This window comes from Siphateles boraxobius, unplaced genomic scaffold (assembly GCF_051911475.1).
Source record: "Siphateles boraxobius isolate OS27281-9 unplaced genomic scaffold, OSU_SipBor_1 25, whole genome shotgun sequence".
Classification (NCBI taxonomy): Eukaryota; Metazoa; Chordata; class Actinopteri; order Cypriniformes; family Leuciscidae; genus Siphateles; species Siphateles boraxobius.
The window spans coordinates 11,556,777-11,579,065 of record NW_027508866.1 but is presented as its reverse complement, the minus strand read 5'-3'; the positions used below and the strand labels follow the sequence as shown (position 1 = coordinate 11,579,065).

The following is a 22,289-nucleotide window of genomic DNA, read 5'->3' as shown; positions in this document are numbered from 1 at the left end:
GTTTTTTACAACAATCCCATTTGAAGACCAATTAAACAAACTCAACGTTTTACCTTGGCAGCTCGAGTATCTTTAGTTAGGGTCACAAAACATCCTGAGAATGGGGATCTTCTGACTTGCACAGAAAGCAGCTATACACAGAAACCTCTTAGTCCGCGTTTGGAAACCTCCTAAGTTACGACATAGCATCGTGGCGGTTTGTTTTTTAGGGCCAAAAACAACACGAGACAGACGTTTGATCCGTGTACTGTATATATCAGCTGATCTACAAAACCAACATATTTTATAACCACAGAGAACAAGCAAACTTTACGTTTCTGTTATGTGAATTCTGGCTAAATACACAACATTACATTTAAATGGATGGATCCTACCACTAGGCGGCGACAGCGGATAAGAAAAGCGGCGCATCCTCATCCGTCACTGCCGCACCTGCGCGGCTTGTAAAAACCTGAGAGAAGAGAGGTGGCGGAAAGTCAGACTGGGTTAATTTTGCAAGGCATTCTGGAAACGGCGCACAAAGGCTTATCAAAACTCAAAGATAATCTTTTTGTTGCTACTATTCCAGGCTAAATACTGGCTCAGAGTCTGCGGTCAGCCGGTGAACAGTAAGCGACCCACAGCGCTTCTACCAGCTGGACAAACAATAACAATCCCTTTGCTGTCACATCATGAACCCTGAATAGTAAGTCGTCTTACCCTGTCATATATGAACATTTATGATGGCCTAATAATATTTTAAACCTTTCGTTGACGGGTCAATCAAATTTCCTTTGCAGTTGTTGATCAATTTCTATAAAAAATAACAATAATAAATTGAATGAATGAACTGTGATACGAGTGACACAACAATTGTCAGACTGCAACATAACGTTATTTGCTCTGTAAATAAAAGTGATAGGTATCATCAAACAGGACTATATAGCCCTGTTTGATCAATATATATATATACGTATACAAACTGTAATGAAATGAAACTATATTTATCTTTGCATATTTCTCCAGTGACTACTTATTCAAGCTTCTTCTGATTGGAGATTCTGGAGTTGGAAAATCCTGCATTCTCTTGCGTTTTGCGGTAAGTGTTTTCTTAACAGCATTTTTGGATATTTTTAGATATGAACGATATCTGATCTTGTGTTCTTGACTCTTCTTTTTCAGGACGACACCTACACAGAGAGTTTCATCAGCACGATCGGAGTGGATTTCAAGATCAGAACTATTGAGTTGGATGGAAAAACTATTAAATTGCAGATAGTGAGTTTGTAGGCTTTAAAATTCAAATTAAGTGTGTAATTTAATGTGAAACCACAGATAAATGGAGTCCCGTCCATGTTTACAGTGGGACACCGCTGGACAGGAGAGATTCCGCACGATTACATCCAGCTACTACAGAGGAGCTCACGGGATCATTGTTGTGTATGATGTTACGGATCAGGTTTGTGAGGCCCCTTTCTAAAAATGCACATCCATACTTGAAACATTTATGGCTATTGCTTGCTTAAAGATTTATAGCTGAACTGAAATGTAATCTAAATGACAAACCTTTTTCGAAAAATTTATGCTGGTGCCTTTTCAGGAATCCTACAACAACGTGAAACAGTGGCTGAAGGAAATCGATCGCTATGCGAGTGAAAATGTCAACAAACTACTTGTAGGAAATAAGTGTGACCTCACTACAAAAAAAGTTGTGGACTACACTACAGCTAAGGTTGGTTGGTAGGGCAGTATAATGAACTTTCTCTTTAAACTAGTTAAACGTGAAATCTGTCATTTCTATGCCAAACTCATTCCCCGGTTTCACAGACAAGGCTTCAGCCTAGTTCCAAACTAAAATGCATGTTTGAGCTGTTTCAACTGAAAGCAACTTGCAATGACATATCTTAAAATATGCCAGTGCCATTGTTTTGTACACCAGTAATGTTTTTTTTCTAATGCATGTTAATAAAAGCTATTTAAATGTCCTAATTGCACTATGGCCTAATCCTGGCTTAATCTAAGCCCTTTCTGTGAAACCAGGCCTTTTTATATTAACTTTTCTGAAAAAAAAAATTCTCTACAGGAGTTTGCTGACTCTCTTGGGATCCCTTTCCTTGAGACGAGTGCCAAAAATGCCACGAACGTGGAGCAGGCCTTCATGACCATGGCGGAGGAAATAAAGAAGCGCATGAGACCAGGGACTTCAGGGGGTTCCGAGAAACCTGATCTTAAAATCGAAAGCACCCCGGTGAAACAGTCTGGCGGCGGATGCTGCTAGAGCATATTTTCTCAGGGAGAGTGATGAGCATGACTGGACACTGATGAGTATTGTGTAGAGATGACCCATTTGGATATTAATGACAGACTTTCTCCTACATGGTGCTCAATAAAGTCAGAAATCATTACTGTTGTTTAACAAAGAAACATTCATGCCTCTTCCCACTTTTTCGTTGTGTTTGAAAATAAGATTAAAACACAGACACACTCTGATTCAAATGAAGGTGAAAAATGTCCAGATCACTGTGTTAATAGTTGATCCAATTAATTGATCCAATCGTGTGAATATTAATAACCTATGAACTGGGATTCGCAACTCTGAAGTGGTGCCTTTTCTTGTTCATGTTTTGAAGAAGATAAAGTGGTTGAGTGGTCATTGTACATCAGCATGGTAAAGCAGTGACTCTCTAGCATTATCACGTGGAGTTTTACTGTGGTTCTGTAATAATAAACTAAACTATGTTGTTTTGTGTGTATTAATTAGTTTCTCCTTTTATTAAGTGTCCGTGTGTGTGTGTGTGTGTGTGTGTGTGTGTGTGTGTGTGTGTGTGTGTGTGTGTGTCCGCCCGCCTGTGGCTGTGACTATTTTAATTATCTTATATAAAGGGATCTTACCTTCAAAATGAAAGTCATAATTGATGTCACTTTAATGTCGCTCCAAAATGGTATGCTATGTCATTCTTTTGTCGAACGCAAAACAATTTTTTGTAAAAAACTGTTTTCATCTCAAGTCCCAAAAACGACACTCATTGTATGGGGGGAGGGGATCTAAATATCAGGTTTTGGGTTCTACAGAATAATTTATTCAGGTTGTGTACAAAATGACCGTGAGTAAATGAAGTGGTTTTGTAATTATTATTTAGTCAAAACGGTATTCGATATAACTACTTTTTAAACATTTAAAATTAGTTGACATTTTACATTTTAAAGTAGCCTAAACTGAAACTGCTGTTTTGAATAAAAATACTCCCCGCCCCAAAAACACATTTAGGATCATTCCTATTGGCCTGCAAACATCCATTCTCTTAAATGCTCGCGTTGAATCGATTGTGATACGTAAGAATGGTCTAAAGATCGATTTACACAAAAACTCACAAATATCGTCCATTCACACCTTGCGGTCTCAATTCACAGATTCAAGACACTCCCACAACCATTCAGTAATAAATACATTGATCAGTACCACGATTCTACCTCAAAACAAATCAGCAGAGACAATTGTATACGTTAAAGAATGGAAAGTGTGTGCACAAGTGATTCCGGACCACGCAAAAGGACTAAAGATAATGAAGAACAAGGTTGGTATTCTTGATTTTCTTGACATTAAGAAATCAAAATCAGTTAATCTGATCTGGTGGTCATCTTAAAATAAGCAGACTGGTGTGATAAATAATAAATCCATTAAACAGTTAAATAAAAGGGTGAAAACAGTTTATGGACGTTGATTTATTAACATGAGAATGGCAGAGATATCATAAAAGCAATGATTTTTTGACAATTGATAATTTAATGATGTGCTTATTTTAGACCTGGTTGAAACCAAAGAAGAACTGAGCAAAGTGGAGAAGAATGATTTGATAACAGGACAAAAATCTTCCAGTTTCTCACAGACTGAAAACAAAGCAGGAGCCAAAAAAAAGATCCCCTGCCCTCTGTGTGGAAAGAGCTTCACACAAAAAGGAAACCTTAAGATTCACACAAGGATTCACACTGGAGAGAAGCCTTTCGATTGTCATCTGTGTGGCAAGAGTTTCACAGATCCAAGGAATCTCAGAGATCACCAGCTCTCCCACTCTGGAGTAAGAGCGTTCGACTGTGATCAGTGTGGCAAACAATTTATGTTTACAGCACACTTGAAAAGACACATGAGAATCCATACAAATGATAAGCCTTACTTGTGCTCCGTTTGTGGACAGAGTTATTCACGCATGGACCATTTTAAAGAGCACCAGAAATTGCATGTCAATATGAGGGCTCATGTGTGCTTTGAATGTGGGAGAGCCTTTAATTTAGCCAGTCACTTGAAAAACCACCAAAAACTTCACACTGGAGAGAAACCGCATAAGTGCTCACACTGTGGAAAGAGTTTCTCGCATTTAGGATCTATGAAAAAACATGAGAGAATACATACAGGAGTGAAGCCATACATCTGCCCTTCATGTGGGAGGGCCTTCTGCCAGTCAAGTGCTCTACTGAATCATATGAAAAAGCATTGCCCAAAGTTGCCACAGAGATAAAATGATGCAAAAATAATGCAAAATGCCGGTTTAAAGAGAGAATTTCATTTCAGAGGGTCGTTTTTTTTACAAAAAAAGTAAATTGGGGAGGTCAAAGAATTCATTCAAACATTGGCGTGAAACACCATCATTTTCTAGAGGAATGTTTTTTGTTGTTTATTTTTGCGCCAGTCTTAAGTGCTAATTAATTATGCATTGGACTGTATTGCACTCTTAAATAAAAAATACTGACTTTAACTAATCTATTCATGTTTTGCAGTTACATTTGTTCTTCCAAGAAGGTGATAATATTCATGTTTTTACCCCCATACTATGAAAGTCAGTGGGTCCATCAATTGTTGTTACCCATTCTTCAAAATATCTTCTTTGTACATAATATCTTCTTTGTTCAAAATATCTTCTTGTGTTCAGCAAAAGAAAGATATTTATACAGGTTTGGAAAAACTTGAGGGTGAATAAATGATGACAGAATTTAAATTTTTTGGTGAACTACCTGCAGGCTTTCTGGAACATATTCTACAGGGGCTGTACAGAAACATCCTAACTAATCCTAAATATCTGTTTAGAAACTGGTCATTTCATTTAGGAAATATCACTTTTTCCCATCTTAAATCAAGAATATATATAGAAAGTTTCTGTAATAAAGCCCCAGATCACAGTCCAAGATTAGCGTTGAGTTCACACATTTCAATATGGGTAGATCAATGTGAAACTGATGTTTTATATATATATATATATATATATATATATTCGTAGTAGATTCGTATGAATGTATATGTATATGGAATATGAAATGAATGCAATGGCTATTAAAACTATCCTCAAAAATATCTTTATTATCTAGTTTAGGCAGTTCAAAACAGCAGCAGATGACACTAACTCATGCCAATGATGAAATCACGTGGACCGCTTTGGCGCTGCACAGAAATTATTAAAACCTAGAGAGGAGATGAGATTCTGCTAGTAATAGTATGAAGCCAAATAAAGACTTCAGATGTACAAAGACGGTGCAGTCATTACTTAATAATGGGAAATAGGCTAAGTCCCGCTCTAACTAAATATTTTATTTTACATAGTTATATGAATGTATGACCATACATTTATTCTGCTCCATAATTTAGCATAGGATTTTAAACATCTATGTCCAGTTATTTTATGTGCAAGATATTTTTATTTTTTATATTTATTAAATTAAAAAAAAATTAATAATAAAAGTTTATAAAGTTTATAAAATTATATATTTTTCAGGATACATTTACTAAATAGGCTATTTGTTCACCTTGGTGCTGCGCACTGATCTATATAGAATGTGGTGGTGCGCCCCCTGTCGGCTATTAGTAGTACGGCGCTTATTCAGTCATGAAGCTTGTTCTAGGTTTTTGTTGATTTCACTGGTGGGCGCTGTTTTGAGAACATTATCCAGATGCGCTTCTGCTGCCGTCACACTTTCAGCTCTTTTATGTAACTTAATCCATTCAAATATCGATGATTTCTGTGTGTTTTGATCGAGAAAGAAGCCTCTGAAACGAAGGACAGTGTCTCGGTATGTTGCTGTTTGTAGTTTGGTTGCCAGGCAGTTAGCTGCTACTGGAGTAACGTTAGCTAGCTAACGTTAGCTGTTCAGAATAGGGACGTCAGCTATGTTTTCTTTTATTTAATTTCTCTACTTTAAAAAAAAAAAAATTCTTGTATTTTAATCGATTACATATGATATTTAGTACAACTGAGCTAAAACTAACTGTAAAATATTCAAAGAATACTTCAGGAATTTAAAAGTTGCTGGGTTAGCCAGCCTTTAATAATTACTTAAACTAGTCCATGCTTATGACTAATGATTTTGCTATGAAAACTACTATCTGAAATTATGACTTGGTTTTTCCTTGGTTTGTTAAGAATATGCCAACAACAAGTAGCAGAAGTTTCTTATATAACAACGTCTTGTGTTTCCAATTCAGTAACGTTACTTTTATTTGTTTCTGGAGATGGAGAGAGATGATGGCGACTTCCTCCCTGAGCCATCAGAGGACTCTCAGTCCCAGCGAGGAAGTGTGGCTTCCTCAGTCACCAGAGGTTTGTTCTCTGTTCCTTAATGTTTCTTTGGTTCCTCTCTGGATCTGATCATTGTTCACCTGAAATGATCAGTGTCACTCGTGTGTTTCTCCAGCTCAGGATTTGTTGGTGTACTTGGCGAGCGACAGTGCAGTGCACTTGACTTTGGAGGGTCTCGGCTGCATGAATGCACAGGAGCTCGGCCGTAATGTCCGGGAGGCTCTCAACATTCCCAACTCTGCCGTAGATGTGTTTGCTTTCTGGTTCTGCTCTCCTTTGCTTGGTAATTAATGCTCTTTTGTGCCCGGGCCAGATGTCAGACTGATTCAAAAACGTATGACCTATTCGTATTTAGGCTATGAAGAAAAGCGAGACACAATGATGGCATTTATAGCCTCTATGGCTGATTTGCAAGTGAAGGGTTGGGAGGGGACATCAGGAAGTCCTCTGGGTGTTAATGCCACCAACTGGCATTTATGAATTATTTGATGTCTCTTTAAACAAAGGCATAATTTTACTTATTATCTATTAAAGGCTGGAAAACACCACACAACACAAAAGATTTTAAAAATACTAGGCATCATACAACTTGTAATGGCTACAGAGGAAAAACTGGGCATCATACACTAAGGCCTGTTCACACCCAGGACGACAACGATAAATTTGTAATTATTGTTCTATTTCTATGAGAATATTGACCACACCATAACTATAACGATAATGACAAAGAGGAACAATATCAGTTGAATCACTCTCAGAATTTTTTTTCCTGCTGATGAATGATAAAATCCTTGACAGCCAATCAGAATCAACCCGGCTTTAAAGAGCTTGAGCATGCAAAACTGCAGCGTAACATAATAAACAGAACAATATTGTGGATTGGCATGGATGCTAACATAGTTATTGTAATCTTTACAGTTATCGTTCTTGGTGTGAACGAGCCGTAAAGGTGGTGTAGGTGATTTCTGAGAAACGCTGTTGAAAGTGGATTGGACTGAGCAGCCAAGATGGGCGTACACACTCATGGGGGGGCTGTGCTGCATAGTGTGTTCGTGAATTTGGGGGCGGAGCCATCAAGCTAGGGATGTGATCCATTTGTTTAGGGGCATGTTTTGGTGATTTTAAATATCAACGGCGTTTCTCAGAAACCGCTTACTGCACCTTCAACTTTCAAGTAACAACACAAACTATGTGTTCAAAAATTGGCTCAAAATATCAGACGTGTTTTGATAATAATATTTTTTTTCTGAGGTCCTTCTTGTTGATTCCCGCCTTTTGCCTCATTCTGCTGTGTTTGAACAGACCTGCAGTTGAAGCCGAAACATCTTCCCTACAAGTTGTGTCGTCAGTGGCAGGACCTGCTGTACCGCTTTACTGAGGCCCCTGCAGAAGACATTTCTCAAGGTGTGTGTTTTTTTGTGTGTGTTTGCTTTTGCATACTTCACTTCACCTGAAAGTTTAAGTGTCTAACAAAAACACATCTCTGTGTTTTTCAGATGAGCCAGTTCTGATGTACAAAAGAAATGTTTTTTGTCCCAGGTCAAAAGAACTTCAGGTAATGAACATGTTTTCAGATGTTTGTGTCTTTAAAGAGATAGTTCACCCAAAAATTAAGATTATGTTGTTCCAAAATTTGTATGACTTTATTTAGTGTATGCAGAAACTGAAAAAAGAATGAATCACCTGTTTTATCCACACACTGAAAGTCAGTGGGGTCCAAAACGATATTGCACCCCATTAAATTTAATTATATGGGTACTGAGAAATTCATCAAAATATCTTCATTTGTGTTTAACAGAAGTTAGTGTGTCATACAGGTTTGGAATGACATAAGGTTGAGTATATGGTGTTTTTTATGGTGATCTATCCCTTTAAGCCCAGTGCACACTTTACGTTTTTCTCTGTCTATTATGATTGTTGCTTATCAGATTGTGCAATATGACCCCTGAGAGATCTTGCGTAAAATCCAAGGCTCATGTGCAACATCAAATGTCTCTCATGTCAGACAGTATACATGTTATCTAAGACTTAGGACTTGATTCCTTGGACAGCATTTGTGTCTGGAGTCATTGGCTGTGAAGGTCATGAAATGGACTGCTTATTCTTTAGAATGATCATAACATGAAGGGAGCTTAAGAGATTTATGTTGCATATCAATCATAGACACGTAAAATCTTGCAGCTGCTTGTTTTCAAAATTGTATTTATTAACAGAAATGGGAGTATTGATATATTAAATTAACCATGATTTGTTTTGTGAACTGTATGTTCTTCAATAAAAACAATAGATATTGATGGGGTTAAATAATTTTTTTATTAATTAATAAAAATATTCATTATTAGATTGATCATCTTGAGTCCCCCTTGGATGAGAACCACTGCTATAAGATGATGTTCATTTCATGTTGTGTGACATTTTTATTTTGTAATGTCAGATTGAAGATGGAGGAGTGTTAAGGTTGCTTTATGACGAGGCAAAGATGAATATCTTGGAGGGTCGATACCCATGTGACCCTGAACACTGGCTGACGTTAGGAGCGTTGTCCTGTGCTGTCGAGCTGGGGACTGGGCTGGATGAACAGGCTCTATCAACGGCAATCAGGTGATTAAATCATATCAGTGATTAAATGACGATAATGTAAAGGTGTTCAGCTAATTTTGTGTTGAAAATTGATCCTGAATTGCTGTAATAAATTTCAGTATCTCCCCTTAATTGTATTCCAGGGAGAAGAAGCTGTCCTCATTCCTTCCAGCCCACGCTGCATTAGGAGGAGGAGGTTTTCTGTCCACACTGAGGGGGAGAGGAGGGCGGAATGCTGAGATGGAGCATAATCTCATAAAGGAGTATCGCACGGTCTGCTCCTCTGCTGCCACCGGACCCAGCCAGGAGCCTGTTGCTTTGCTGCACCAGTACCTCAAGAGCTGCCACACACTGCCTTACTACGGGTACGAATGACGCAAGTGGAAAGTTGTTCGCACATGAAGTGACTGAAGCTTACATTTAATTGTTTTTGCATTGGCAGATGTGCTTTCTTCATGGGTGAGATAGACAAGCCAGCGCAGGGCCTCCTTCACAGAGGTGGCCGTAAGGCCGTGAGTGTGGGCATCAGTCTGGAAGGAGTGTATGTCATGGATGTGAAAGAGAAGCATGTCCTCCTGGGTCTCAAGTTCAGTGAGCTGTCCTGGGATCACAGCTATCCAGAGACAGAGGGAGACTCACATATACTCTGGCTGGAGTTTGATGGAGAGGAGGCTGGCGTGCATGTCAATAAGTTATTAAAAATTTATTCAAAACAGGTGAGCACACAATAAATGAATAACTAATAATGTTATATTTGACAGTGTAAGCAAGCATGTATTTCAAATGTTTTGGATTATATCAATAAAATATTAAAGTGCAATAAATTTAAAATGTAAAATTAATTATTATTATTATTATAAATTTTATAAATGAATATGAATTAAAAGGTCTCCATGATATACTTGTGCATTATTTACCAATATACTTTTTGTTCTCTAGGCCGAACTTATGAGTGGACTCATTGAGTTTTGTGTGGAGTTACGCTCTGTTGGTGAGTCAGCAGCTGCGGGTACTGATGGTGAGGTCACGCCTTCCCAAGAACCTACGGGTCAGGAAACCAATGAGAAAACTCGAGAGCGTCGACAGGGGAAACTGCGCAGACAGAGCAGCGTGGTCTGTAGTCGAGTCCATTCACTCAACACCATCAGCTATGTTGATGACGGTGAGGGACTAAAATTGTGTCCATGCATAGATGGACTTAGTGTTCATTTGTTATGCCCATTAACTTTTATCATCTGCAATAAATAAGCTCTGTTTAATTTACCTCTCTTATTTCAGGCAAGGAGATAAAACGTCTAAAGCCCAAAAGAGCTGCTTCTTTCTTCACGCGACAGGCGCAGCCTCCCACTTACTCGGCTGTTCAGGTGACTGAAAGTTTAGAGCAAGGGTGAGCCCCGGCTTCAACACTGCTCTCTTCTGCCCAGTGACCAAAACTACATCTGTCCATTGAGATCCTTAGAGACGCAGTACAAAACCACCTGAATGGACAGATCGGACCAAGATCACAGACCGAAGAGCTAAACCACTATTTATAGATGATTTGAGCATTATGTCACAGGTTTAAGTTAACTTCGTTGGCTGTTAAAAAAACAAATGTGAAATTTGCTTCAGTTATGCTTTTCTGTCAAACTAATTTATGGACATTATGGTGCAAATGTAAGGCTTTGTGACGATCTGAAAGCTCCGTTTAGGTCACTGTTCTGAATGTAGATTCTACTATGCAACCATCAAACCAAACTACATCCCAGTGGCTGTAAATCAAGACTACAGCAGTTTAGCACTTTGATCAATGCCACTAATACAGCTAAAACTAGACCGGCACCAAAGCGAACAGTCAATGCCTCTAGAATAGGACAACCACTCTTATACACTAAACCAAGGATGCAATCTGTGGCAGAGCATTGCAAAGACGGCATAGAGTGAGATTATGACATTCTGCGTTACTTGTCTACTGAATGTGTTTGTTGTTTTGGCTGTCTGTTTATTATTGGGCTTGTTTGCATATGCTGACTTCTACTGAGCAACAAGGTCAAATTGATTTTTTCTTTTTTCTTTTTTCTTCACTGGTGACCAAAGTTTAATCATGAAACAACATATTGAGTGTTGTTCACTACCTTGTTGCTCTGAAGAATCACGCCTTTCGGATGGGGTGCAATGTAATGCTCTGCTGAAAACAATCCAGGTCTGCATTTTTAAAGCGAGAGAACTTTAATTAATACATCAAATCACCAGTTGTGTAGCTGCTTGATGATCAATCAGTGATGTTTTTATTTAGTAATGCTTTTTAAACAGTGTATGAAACCCTATGCATTGTACTGGATTTCCAGGCTTTCAGAGCTTGAATGTACCTAACTAAATGAAATGTGTCTGATTTTTTTTTACTAAATTATTGGCAATGCAGGGCCTGACATTAATGTTTGTTCAGGAGAATTGCTAAAAATGTCAAAGGAAGTTGTTTGATCTGGTAACTAAAATGTCATGCTAATTGTCAGGTATCAGTTTATCTGATCGTAACATCTGGTCATCAGTGTCCAGTTATTCTCCTTGTGGCATCATCATCAAACAATTCAAGATTTTACCAGTTGCCTGAATTGTGCAAAAATGATTGAATTTATGTTCATTAGGCATCCTGTTTTGGTATTAATATGTACTGCTGTTTTACAAGGTACCTGTAAAAGCTTAATGTCAAGCCTTGCATTTACAGGTCTTCAGTTACCAAACACAATTCTGTATTTATCCATGCATGACATCTGTTGTCTTAAATAGATTTTGTGGTGTGCATGTTTCTGTAATCATTGTTTTTACCTGCTTACACATGGGACTCGATGACATTTAAAAGTGGGTAAAATTACAACTTTTTTTTGCATCACAAGCTGAATTGTGAAAAGAAAACGGCCAGCTGAATGGTGTAAATGATCAGTACACACTGAAATCAGAAAATCTTACTGCATTTTAGTAAGCTAAATGCTCACATTGTCGTCAAGATGTTAATCCTAAAGTGCTTAATCCCAGATCTTCTGTACCATATTATATTTTCCATTCTAAAACTAATCCAATATTTGAATTTCAATCTGAACATCTGTCATGCACATAATAACTGTACTGTAGATAGTCACATCTATGTTATAAAATATTGAGTCTGTCAATACTAATTTAAAGTGCCTTTTTTTACATATACGTTTTATCTGTTGTTGTAGTTTTGCTGTCATCTGTCCCTTGAAATTGTATCTTTACTAACTTTTGCTGTTTTTGAAGTTTTTATACACAAATTTCTCTACCAACATTTGTGATTGTAAAATTAACTGAAACCATTTATATGCAACATTAAACCTTTTTATTCCCGCTTGGTACTAACTTCTGGCATACTGATCAGAAAATAACTTTGTGTATAATGGATTTTATATTGGTGTTGTACTTAAGAGATGTGATTAACAGAATTATATCTTCAGGAGAAAAATAAATTTATCCGCTAAAAAAATTGCATATTTTTATGTATATTAGCAGTGGCAAGATTTCAATTTTCTCTATTTTCAAAAGACATTTTGTATTAAAATTTAATTGAATTAATTTAAGAACACTATTATTTGGTCCAAATTAAAATGGGCCAAAATTTTTGCTTTTATTATATAAAAATTTGCTTCACGGACCTCTATTTTGAAATACAGTCTACAGTAGTGCCATTTTGGATAAGAGCAGCAGCTCCATACACAAACTGAGTTGGCAGGTAGCAACCAGAGCTCTTGCAACAGATGTTTTGTTGACATCTGTCATTCATTCATGAATTAAAGTCCTACTCGTTCTGACATTAGGCTTTAGTTGAGCTGTGGTGGAAATGAGTTCAACTACAACCCCACCGGATTCCGACCCGGCCCAGCGTCGACGGGTTCACAATATGCTGAAGCTCTACTACGGCCTGAATGAGGAAGGAAAAGCCGCAGAACAAGCCGAGTCACTGGGTCCATGTGATATCAACGGACCGCATTTCGATCCAGAGAATTATTTAAATAAGGTATTGTGATGAATAATGATAAATCGTGAGTGCTTATTGTTTGTTATGTAGATGTGTGTACACATCCGTCAGCAATGTGGCATGGAAGTATGCTGTCACTTTGTAGTTTATCTGCCACATACATTATTCTCCTATACATGCTCTGTATTTTATTATAGAAGGTTAAAATGTACTGTGCTTTGGCTTTGAAATGTCTTGTTTGTCTCAGTTGAGGCAGGAGTGTTCTCTGGCTGAGCTGATGGATCATGAAAGCTGTATGGTGAAGCAGATTAGATCTCTGGACAGTGACATGCAAACCCTGGTTTATGAAAACTACAATAAGTTCATCTCAGCCACAGGTTAGCAAATGGATGAAATGATAAATACCGGAATGGAATGTTGATCAGACCGTTAAAGTCACCATGAAATCAAAATTGACATTTCTTGTTTTTTATGGAATATTGCAGTGTGCTTTATAAATTAATTATTTTTTCGAATCATTATTATTATTTTGTAATTCATGTGCCGTCGTAATCTTCTGAAATGACGTGTTTAGTGGCGCGAGGGCGGGACAATCTCCTGTCACAAAAAGTCCCGCCCCATATATTTTCTTGTACGAGAAGCCGTTTCACTTGGATGTCCCAATAGGGATGTACACTAATGTACTAAAACGGCAATATTAAAAGAACAAATTCAATAAACACCTACAGGCAAGCAGATGAGCCCATAATATAAACGCAGTGTGCTAAATTGCACATTGAGCGTTTTCTTTATAGGGGTTTTCTGAGTGAATCTGTTCACCTGTATATAGTCTGTAAGGTGTATTTAACAACCCAATCAGTTTCTGATTGACAAAATCAAGTCCTGCCCTACATCTTTTCTTGCTCAAGAAGCCACTTGGATTTCCCTTGGATGTACATCTCAATAGGGAAAAAAGACAATTTGTATTATGCTGAATTTAATAACATTTATCCTGCATGACTGGTCTTCTAGTTCCTTTGATTGTTTTGTTTGGACATTAATCACAGCATTGTATCATTCATAACCCTTCTCTGATGATGTTAAAAGTGTATTTGTCTCTCCTCAGACACAATCAGAAAAATGAAGAATGACTTCAAGAAGATGGAAGATGAAATGGACTGCTTGTCAGCCAACATGGCCGCTATCACAGAGTTTAGTGCCCGCATTAGTGGGACGCTGCAGGGCCAGCATGCACAGATCACTAAACTATCAGGTATGAATAATGAATGTATGATCCATGACTGGTCATTTTACAGCCTTTTATTGCTGGTATAACAACCATTATGTTTTCAAACCACATTAGATACTCTCATATACAATTGATCTAAAGGATCTAAAAGAATTCTGCTCAAGTCATGAATCTTTCACCTTCTGTATAGGTGTTCACACTCTTCTCCGTAAGCTGCAGTTTCTGTTTGAGCTGCCAGCAAGGCTTAATAAGTGTCTGGAGTTGCAGGCCTATGCCCAGGCAGTGAGTGCCCACCGGAGGGCACGGTGTGTACTGCAGCAGTATAGTCATATGCCCTCTTTCAGGGGCATCCAAGACGACTGCCATGCCATTATGGAGCAGCTCGCTCAACAGCTGCGGCAGAAATTCAGGTCTGTGCTCTCTCGGATGTCATTGCATTCGAACATTGTATTCGTTTCGAAAAAAATGTAGATGCTATATTTAGTATAATTTAGCAAGAAGTAATTTGGTCCCAAATCAAAGTTGAGATGCTTCCACCATTCATTATAAAATGACCAATATGAAATTGGGGAAGCAGTGTTGTTATTGGTAAATAAAACTATTATAAATAATTTTCAGTAATTGAAATAAAGCTGAAATAAAATATAAATATTAGATGAATGAATTTAACTTAAAAATTAATTAATAATAAGAATTTATATACATAACTATCACTCATTAATATTAATTATTATACTAATAAATAATGTAGCAGATATATTGCTCATTGTAAGTTAACGTTTGTTAATACTTAAACACGTTAACTAATGTTAACAAATGAGACCTTATTGTAAAGTGTTACCAGCATATTCATAATTTTCATAATGATAATATTAGTTTAATGAAAATTAGAAATAAAGCTTAAAATACAGTTAAAAAATGTAAATAGAAATAATAAAAAACAAAACTAATTAAATAAAAACCGCTATATAAATGTAACAAATTGTTATTATTATTAATAAAAAACTGAAAATATAAAATTAAAAGCTAATTCGAAATATTAATAGTATATAACTAAGGGCCCGTCCACACGAAGACGCGTTTCGCTGTATACGTATACATTTTTTATCGTATTGGCGTTTCGTCCACACGGATCCGGCGTTTTAGGAGACTGAAACCGCTATTTTTTGAAACCGGGTCCCAAAGTGGATAAATCTGAAAACGACGCCCTTTCAATTTTGTGTGTACGGCCAATCCATATATTTTGTGAAACGATGATGTCATCACCCCACGTGTCGAATAGTCAGACACGCTAAATCAGTAGCCATAACAGCAACAACTGCGACTACTTGCTTGAGTACATGCTTCAGAAGCTACTGAGCCTCTTTTATTTCTTTATTTATTTATGTATTATTTAGGCCTACTTTAATGTATTTTTATTTTATTTATTTATATTTCGTTCTTATGCTATGATGCTTTTATTTTGTCTGATTAAGACTTTTCGTATTTTGTAGAGATGGGCATGTCAAGCAAACATAATATTCGACGATCGCTGGGAATTATTTGATTATTATTCAAAAAACGCACCTCTGCCCCTCATGCTCACCAGTGACACGGCGTTCGCTCAGACATCAAATTTCTCTGTACTGTAGGCCTACATGTTGTAGCCATTAAAGAAAAGTTAGCTTCATATTTATGTTTTAATGGTATTTTTTCCATTTCATATATGTTGATTAGGCCCTATATGAAAAGTGAACAGCGTGAGTAAGATGCGCAATATCGAGACACATCATTTTGACCACTTCATTAAGTTTTGTTTTGTATAAAGCCTTTCTTTAAAGTGAATTTCGTTTTGTATAAATTGTATCTTAATTTTAATCAATGTTTCATTAACAAATTGCCTGGAAATATAGCAGACAATAGCCTATAATCAGGACATGAAGGCGCCGACGCGGTTTAACTTGCATCGCACAAGAACTGGAGCTTGTCTCATAAATGAACATAAACTCAGAAATATAAAGCTAAGCTTGAAATGTCTACTTTTAAACAAAACAATTCAAAACGAAAAGAAACAGACAACTCTAATAATCCATATGAAGTGTGCATTTATCTCTATAGGCACCTTCACCTACTGCGAAGGTGGCGAGTCAGCATTGTCACACAAAACACTACTTTATTAATAAACAATTAAAATTTATCCTTGCTATATTTGACACATTCATAATGGTTAGGCTATTTCCCGGTTCTTTGTGGCAAGCTTTATGCGTCTGCTAACTAATCGACTATCGTGACTCATCCCTATTTTGTACCATTTATAGTTTTTCATATTGTTCAATAAAGTTCTTGGTAAAAAAGAAAAGAAAAGAAAAGAAGCTACTGTGCCTAATATTGCTGTATATTATTGTATACAGCGTGCAAGGTTTATGCGCAAGTCGAATTACATCGTCTCGTACTGGTCTGGCATGTATACTACACCGTTTTCAGTCGGTTTCAGTGTTTCGTGCGTACGCAGATATTTCTTGAGACGACGCCGTGTTTACGGAATTTTTTTTTAGAACGAGGAAAAAAAAAGATCGGATAGGGAACGCACCGGCTTCGTGTGGACGTGGCCTAATACTTTTATAACACTGGGATGAAGTTTTTTTTTTTTTTTACAGTACATGCTTCCCCTCAAATCTATGTCAATGTTCTTTATTAATGTAAAGGTAATATTTGCTTGCAGGGATGGAGGTTCGAGTGCTAAAGATCTCTCTGAATGTGTTGAGCTGCTTCTGCAGCTGGACGAGCCAGCGGAGGAGCTCTGTGACAAATTCCTCAGCCACGCCCAGTCTCGGTTGGAGGCGGATCTCCAGGGACTGGAGGCGGAGCTTAAAGACTCTGCGGAGCTTAAAGACTCTGCGGTTACTGATACTGGTGGAGGCTCGGCCCAAAAAACAAGTCCTGGATCAAATCCCGTATCTCCTAGTTCCTCTGTGTTCAATCCATTCCTCTCCCCTACGGCCGGAACAGACATTCTAGAGTTCATAGATCGAGGGTGTAATGAGTTTGTCAGCAGTCTCTGTTTGGTTATTGCCTCTTATCAAGAATTGTTCATCAACCGTCCCCAAGAAGGGGAATTAGCTTCGAAGAACATCCCAGCGATGGCTAATGGCAAGCTACATGTGTTTGTCGACAATCTAGCTGCTAGGTATTTCTCTCTAGTGGAGCGGAGGATACAGGAAGAGAAGGGGGTGGGAGATAACTCTCTGTTAGTGAGAGCTCTGGATCGCTTTCATCGCAGATTACAGGCCATATCCAAACTACTTCCGGGGTCAGCAGTGCCCAGCCAAGGAACTGAGATAGTGGTGCGAGCAGCAAGAGAGAGAATCAAACAGTACCTGTCTGCCTTACAGACCTTCTACCATGACAGCCTTACTGATGTAAGACAGGCATTGGCTGCCCCTCGTCTATCAGTGGGTGGGGCCAGTGCATCGGGAGGTGGGGCTCTCGTTGGAGGGACTACAAGCAAGGATGCCCCGCCCAGTCTGCCAGAACTGCTGATGTCCTTATCAAACTTTATTCTGAATCAGTTAAAGTCTGTATTAGCATCAGTGCATCTCTTCACAGCAAAGGACATCACATTCTCCAACAAGCCTTATTTCAAGGTAAAGAATTAAGTGTATATATGTAACTTAAAAACTTGTATATAAAATACTTACATTTTAGTATCAACCTTTCACACAGTTGTCACACTTTTGATCCTCTGCGGTCAAAACAGACTGAAGACAGAGTAAACATTTTTTATGAAATCAATGTACTATACAGTGTTTAATTTAAATGTATTTTACATTCAATAAATGGAAGGTAGATTTGTGCCATCTGGTAGGAGAAATAAAGAAAATTATCAGTAATACAATGGTATTGCTACCACTAAATGATTGTATAGAACTATATAGACATTTTCAAAGAGCACAATGGTGTTCAAATGTGTCTATTTTTTTAAAGTAACACCAGGTAACTTTTCAACCTTCATAATATATTTCCAAGTCTCCTGTGAAGGTACATCGACTTACAATAGGTTGAATGACACGTCTGCCATAGCCTGACGGGGTCTGTAGCGTTTTTAATCGTACTTTTAAACTTCGGGTTTCGGGTAGTAACCGGCGAACAAAGAGAACTACAAAACTCGACTGCTTTACGGCATATACGTCACTTCCACCACCACCCCCACTTCCTTAAAATCGCAGGGCTGTCAAGTGTCACGCATTGAGCGTGACAGTCACTCATTTCGGTCTTTTGTCACGCTCTCCCGCCACACATTGTATTTCTCACGCTGAAAAACTATTTGTAATATATTTAATATGCCGCAGCGCCCAAAACTCTGGCCGCGCCGCTCTCACTGTGGAACAGGCATGAATTCAAGCGCGTCTTCTCTGGTGTTGTTCGTCTGGTGTTGTTAGCCAATCAGAAAATAGCACTATTGTTTCTGGGTAACATTTAACGCAACAACCAATGACACCCCGTGGTCTGGGGTGTTTTTTTGTCTGCCTGACTATGTTACGGACGCTATCTTATCCTCCGTTTATCTTCATGAATCAGGTAATGATTATTTGTCTTGCCTCAAGCTAAAATGCAAATCGATTTGTAAAATTTGCAGATTTATTTATGGTAGCTTGATATTATAATATTACCGATATATGGTTATTATCTACCACTCAAACATTGCAGAAAAAAGATAAAACCCATGAAATTATATTCATATGAGATGCTGAAATATATGCCACTGTACCTGGGATGAAGACATTTCACACGCGACGCAAGCAGAACACCTGCATGTGACCTCATCCTACAGTGTTCAGGGCTATCATGTTTGTCAACAAATGCATGATGACAGAGTTTACGACAGTAGTAGAGGACAATACTGTTTCCCAACTGTAGGGGGACCCCGAGAGCAAAAGTTACCTGGTGTTACTTTAAAGATCATTTAGGCTTTTCTAATCATGCCTACAATTTTTCATGTTCATATAACAAGTGTGACAAAAGTCATCAAGTTTTATACTATTCCAATCCAAAGTCAAAACATAAATTTTACGGTCTAAAATAGCTGAAGACCACCAGAGGGTTAAAGGGATAGTTCACCCAAAAATTAAAATTCTGTCATAATTTACTCACCCTCGTGTCGTTCCAAACCTGCAAGACTTTCATTCATCTTCGGAAGGCAAATTAGGATATTTTTAATAACATCTGAGAGATTTACGTTCCTCTGTTGACAGTTACGCAACTACCACTTTGACGCTTCAAAAAGTACATACAGAGATCTTAAAACTAATCCATATGAATTGAGCAGTTTAGTCCAAATTTTCTGATGAGACACGCTTTATATGATGAACAGATTTAATTTAGGTTTTTATTCACAAATAAACATTTATCAACTCGCACATCAGTTGTGGTAAACGGAAGCTTAACCATGTTCGTTTGATGTGCAAGAACCAATGAGGTTCATTGTTGTGTTACGCTGCACGTTTGAGCTTCAGCAAGAACCAATGAGGTTTGTTCTCGCGCGTCAAGCAGGTTCGGTTGAGCTTCTGTTCATGTTTTAAGATGAACGAAATGCTTACAGGTTTGGAATGACACGAGGGCGAGTAAATGATGACTTTTTTGGGTGAAGTAACCCTTTTTAAAAGTATTACTGTTCCCATGTGGTTTGTCTAATACCTGTCTCGTATGTTTCTCTCAGGGTGAGTTTTGCAGTCAGGGTGTGCGTGAGGGTCTGGTGGTGAGCTTTATTAAGTTTATCTGCCAGTCGTCTCGTCAGTACTGTGAGAGCGCAGGTGACAGAGGAGGATCCACTCCTCCTGCCCTTCTTCTGTTGCTCTCTCGTCTCTGTCTGGATTACGAGACCTCCACCATCTCCTACATTCTCACACTCACAGATGAACAGTTTCTTGTACAGGTATTCCATATCCATTATATTCTGATAAAAACAATCTCTGAATACACTACTCATGCTGACTTTCCTCTCTAAACAGCACCACACTCCAGTCACTCCTGTTACAGCGCTTTGTGCAGAGGCCAGAGAAGCAGCTCAGAAATTACTGAACCACTATGTTAAGGTAATTAATAGAAAATATTTAGCTGTCCTGAGTCATTTATTTTGGTCTAGGATTGTTGCTGGACAACATTTGTTGAGCTGGTTTTGTTTCGATACAGGTTCAGGGGTTAATCATTAGTCAAATGCTGAGGAAGAGCGTGGAAACAAGAGACTGGGTGAACACCATTGAACCTAGAAATGTTCGAGCTGTAATGAAGAGGGTGGTGGAAGATACTACCTCTATTGATGTACAGGTGATGCATTGAACATTTGTTCCAAATGTCATATACAAAAAAATCTTAATCATTTGCATAAGCCAATTGTAATGATTCTCTTTCCTGCATATGTCTAGGTAGGACTGCTTTACGAAGAAGGAGTAAGGAAAGCGCACAGCAGTGACTCCAGCAAACGCACATTCTCTGTGTACAGCAGCTCAAGACAGCAGATCCGCTACGCACCAAGCTACACACCCAGGTGCACAATCACTGCACTCATTTTACTAGTTATTTTGTAATAAAAAGCTTTTATAAATCTGTTGTCAAACAAATAGAAGCTTTAGGGCCTCCCTGCATTTTTCCGGTAAAATATAAGCCCTATGTTTTAACGTTTTAAAAAAGAAATTAAGACAGCCATGAATATTAATATTGTTCGTTTACTTATTATTATTTATTATTAAATTCATGTTTCTTATTTTACTGTATTATTGCAATAATACTTACATTATTATAGCATTATATTATTGCAGTATTATTGGAATGATTGTTTAATTTGCACAGTTTGAAAAATATTTATATTATATAATTTAATATTTTGAATATTATTATTATTGTATGGTCATATTGGGGGGGGGGGGGCCTTCCCCTTCTTTTTAGTCTTTAGATGATCACATGCCTGAGTTCTGTAAAGGTATAATGGAATATATAGTCTCACATTGGTACAGGATATTGTTTATGTTTTGTTTTGTTTTTTGTTCCAGTGCTCCAATGGACACAAACTTGCTCAGTAACATTCACAAATTATTTTCTGAGAGGATCGATATTTTTAGCCCAGTGGAGTTCAACAAGGTAGAAAACAAAACACTATTCGCTAACTACTGTTACTGTAATTTATCTAACTGACCAGTGCAGATTTTCATATTTGAGTGTTTTCAGTCTGTATAATCAGTTTTCTTTCCTAGGTCTCAGTGCTAACTGGCATCATTAAGATAAGTCTGAAGACATTCCTTGAATGTGTCCGTCTCCGTACGTTTGGGAGATACGGACTGCAGCAGATCCAGGTGGACTGCCACTACTTACAGATGTACCTATGGCGGTTTGTGTCTGATGAGAACTTGGTGCACTTCCTGTTGGATGAGATTGTGGGTAGTGCCGCCCATCGTTGCTTAGACCCTTCTCCAATGGAGCAAAGTGTCATTGAGGTCATCTGTGAGAGGGGGTAGAGTGGGTATTTTTCCTTAAATCTGCAGTCTAGTTTGCACATAGGTGAAACTGAACTCAATTGGTGGACAATATTAATACTTATATTTGAAGTTTTCTTGTATCTGGTCGCTTGAACACTGAATATAAAGTCTGTGACCTCCAATTGAACCCTATTACATCTGGATTGAGATTGCACTTTTTCAGGGCGTCATTTGATTCAAGCTTTGGATGTGTGAACATTAGGTGCTAAAAAGTCAATTATGAAGATCTTTTTTCAGAGTCACAAAATGAACACAACTCGACAGTTAAAGTAAATAAAGCCATTTATTTAACTAAAATCACTATATATTAAGGGTAAGATGATTTGTTTATAAAACAAATCAGTATGTTTGGAATTTTTATTTTATTGTTGATTACTGTATTGTCTTTGAAGGCTGTTCAATCTGCATAACTGGATGGTATGTATTTAATAAACGTAAAGCACAAAAATAACTTTGCTTCT

At 37.8% G+C, this 22,289-nt stretch overlaps 4 protein-coding genes across 6 annotated transcripts; all 4 read left to right on the top strand.

The window, feature by feature from the left end:
* Positions 1–443: 443 nt before the first annotated feature.
* On the top strand, positions 444–2,736 carry rab1bb (RAB1B, member RAS oncogene family b). The gene is made up of 6 exons (XM_077242615.1): positions 444–685; positions 1,006–1,078; positions 1,162–1,257; positions 1,343–1,438; positions 1,580–1,711; positions 2,063–2,736. Exons 1-6 carry the CDS (start codon positions 672–674, stop codon positions 2,255–2,257), a joined length of 606 nt encoding a protein of 201 aa, XP_077098730.1. The 5' UTR covers positions 444–671; the 3' UTR covers positions 2,258–2,736.
* Positions 2,737–3,286: 550 nt separating this feature from the next.
* Positions 3,287–4,738, top strand: LOC143749530 (uncharacterized). The gene is made up of 2 exons (XM_077241994.1): positions 3,287–3,554; positions 3,784–4,738. Exons 1-2 carry the CDS (start codon positions 3,491–3,493, stop codon positions 4,491–4,493), a joined length of 774 nt encoding a protein of 257 aa, XP_077098109.1. The 5' UTR covers positions 3,287–3,490; the 3' UTR covers positions 4,494–4,738.
* Positions 4,739–5,829: 1,091 nt separating this feature from the next.
* Positions 5,830–12,476, top strand: frmd8 (FERM domain containing 8). Of its 2 annotated transcripts, none has more exons than XM_077242592.1 (10): positions 5,830–6,036; positions 6,476–6,563; positions 6,658–6,825; positions 7,845–7,946; positions 8,039–8,097; positions 8,977–9,143; positions 9,266–9,487; positions 9,565–9,838; positions 10,062–10,284; positions 10,401–12,476. In XM_077242592.1, the coding sequence occupies exons 2-10, from the start codon at positions 6,476–6,478 to the stop codon at positions 10,511–10,513; spliced, it is 1,416 nt and encodes a 471-aa protein (XP_077098707.1). In that variant the 5' UTR covers positions 5,830–6,036; the 3' UTR covers positions 10,514–12,476. The 2 variants fall into 2 exon arrangements, with proteins under 2 accessions (XP_077098707.1, XP_077098708.1); XM_077242593.1 differs by having other exon boundaries at positions 5,878–6,036; positions 6,449–6,563.
* Positions 12,477–12,785: 309 nt separating this feature from the next.
* vps51 (VPS51 subunit of GARP complex) lies at positions 12,786–22,276 on the top strand. Of its 2 annotated transcripts, XM_077242589.1 has the most exons (12): positions 12,786–12,846; positions 12,932–13,131; positions 13,340–13,469; positions 14,198–14,344; positions 14,511–14,730; positions 17,022–17,943; positions 20,016–20,231; positions 20,308–20,391; positions 20,489–20,623; positions 20,722–20,843; positions 21,346–21,433; positions 21,547–22,276. In XM_077242589.1, the coding sequence occupies exons 2-12, from the start codon at positions 12,955–12,957 to the stop codon at positions 21,805–21,807; spliced, it is 2,502 nt and encodes an 833-aa protein (XP_077098704.1). In that variant the 5' UTR covers positions 12,786–12,846; positions 12,932–12,954; the 3' UTR covers positions 21,808–22,276. The 2 variants fall into 2 exon arrangements, with proteins under 2 accessions (XP_077098704.1, XP_077098703.1); XM_077242588.1 differs by having other exon boundaries at positions 12,786–13,131.
* Positions 22,277–22,289: the final 13 nt, after the last annotated feature.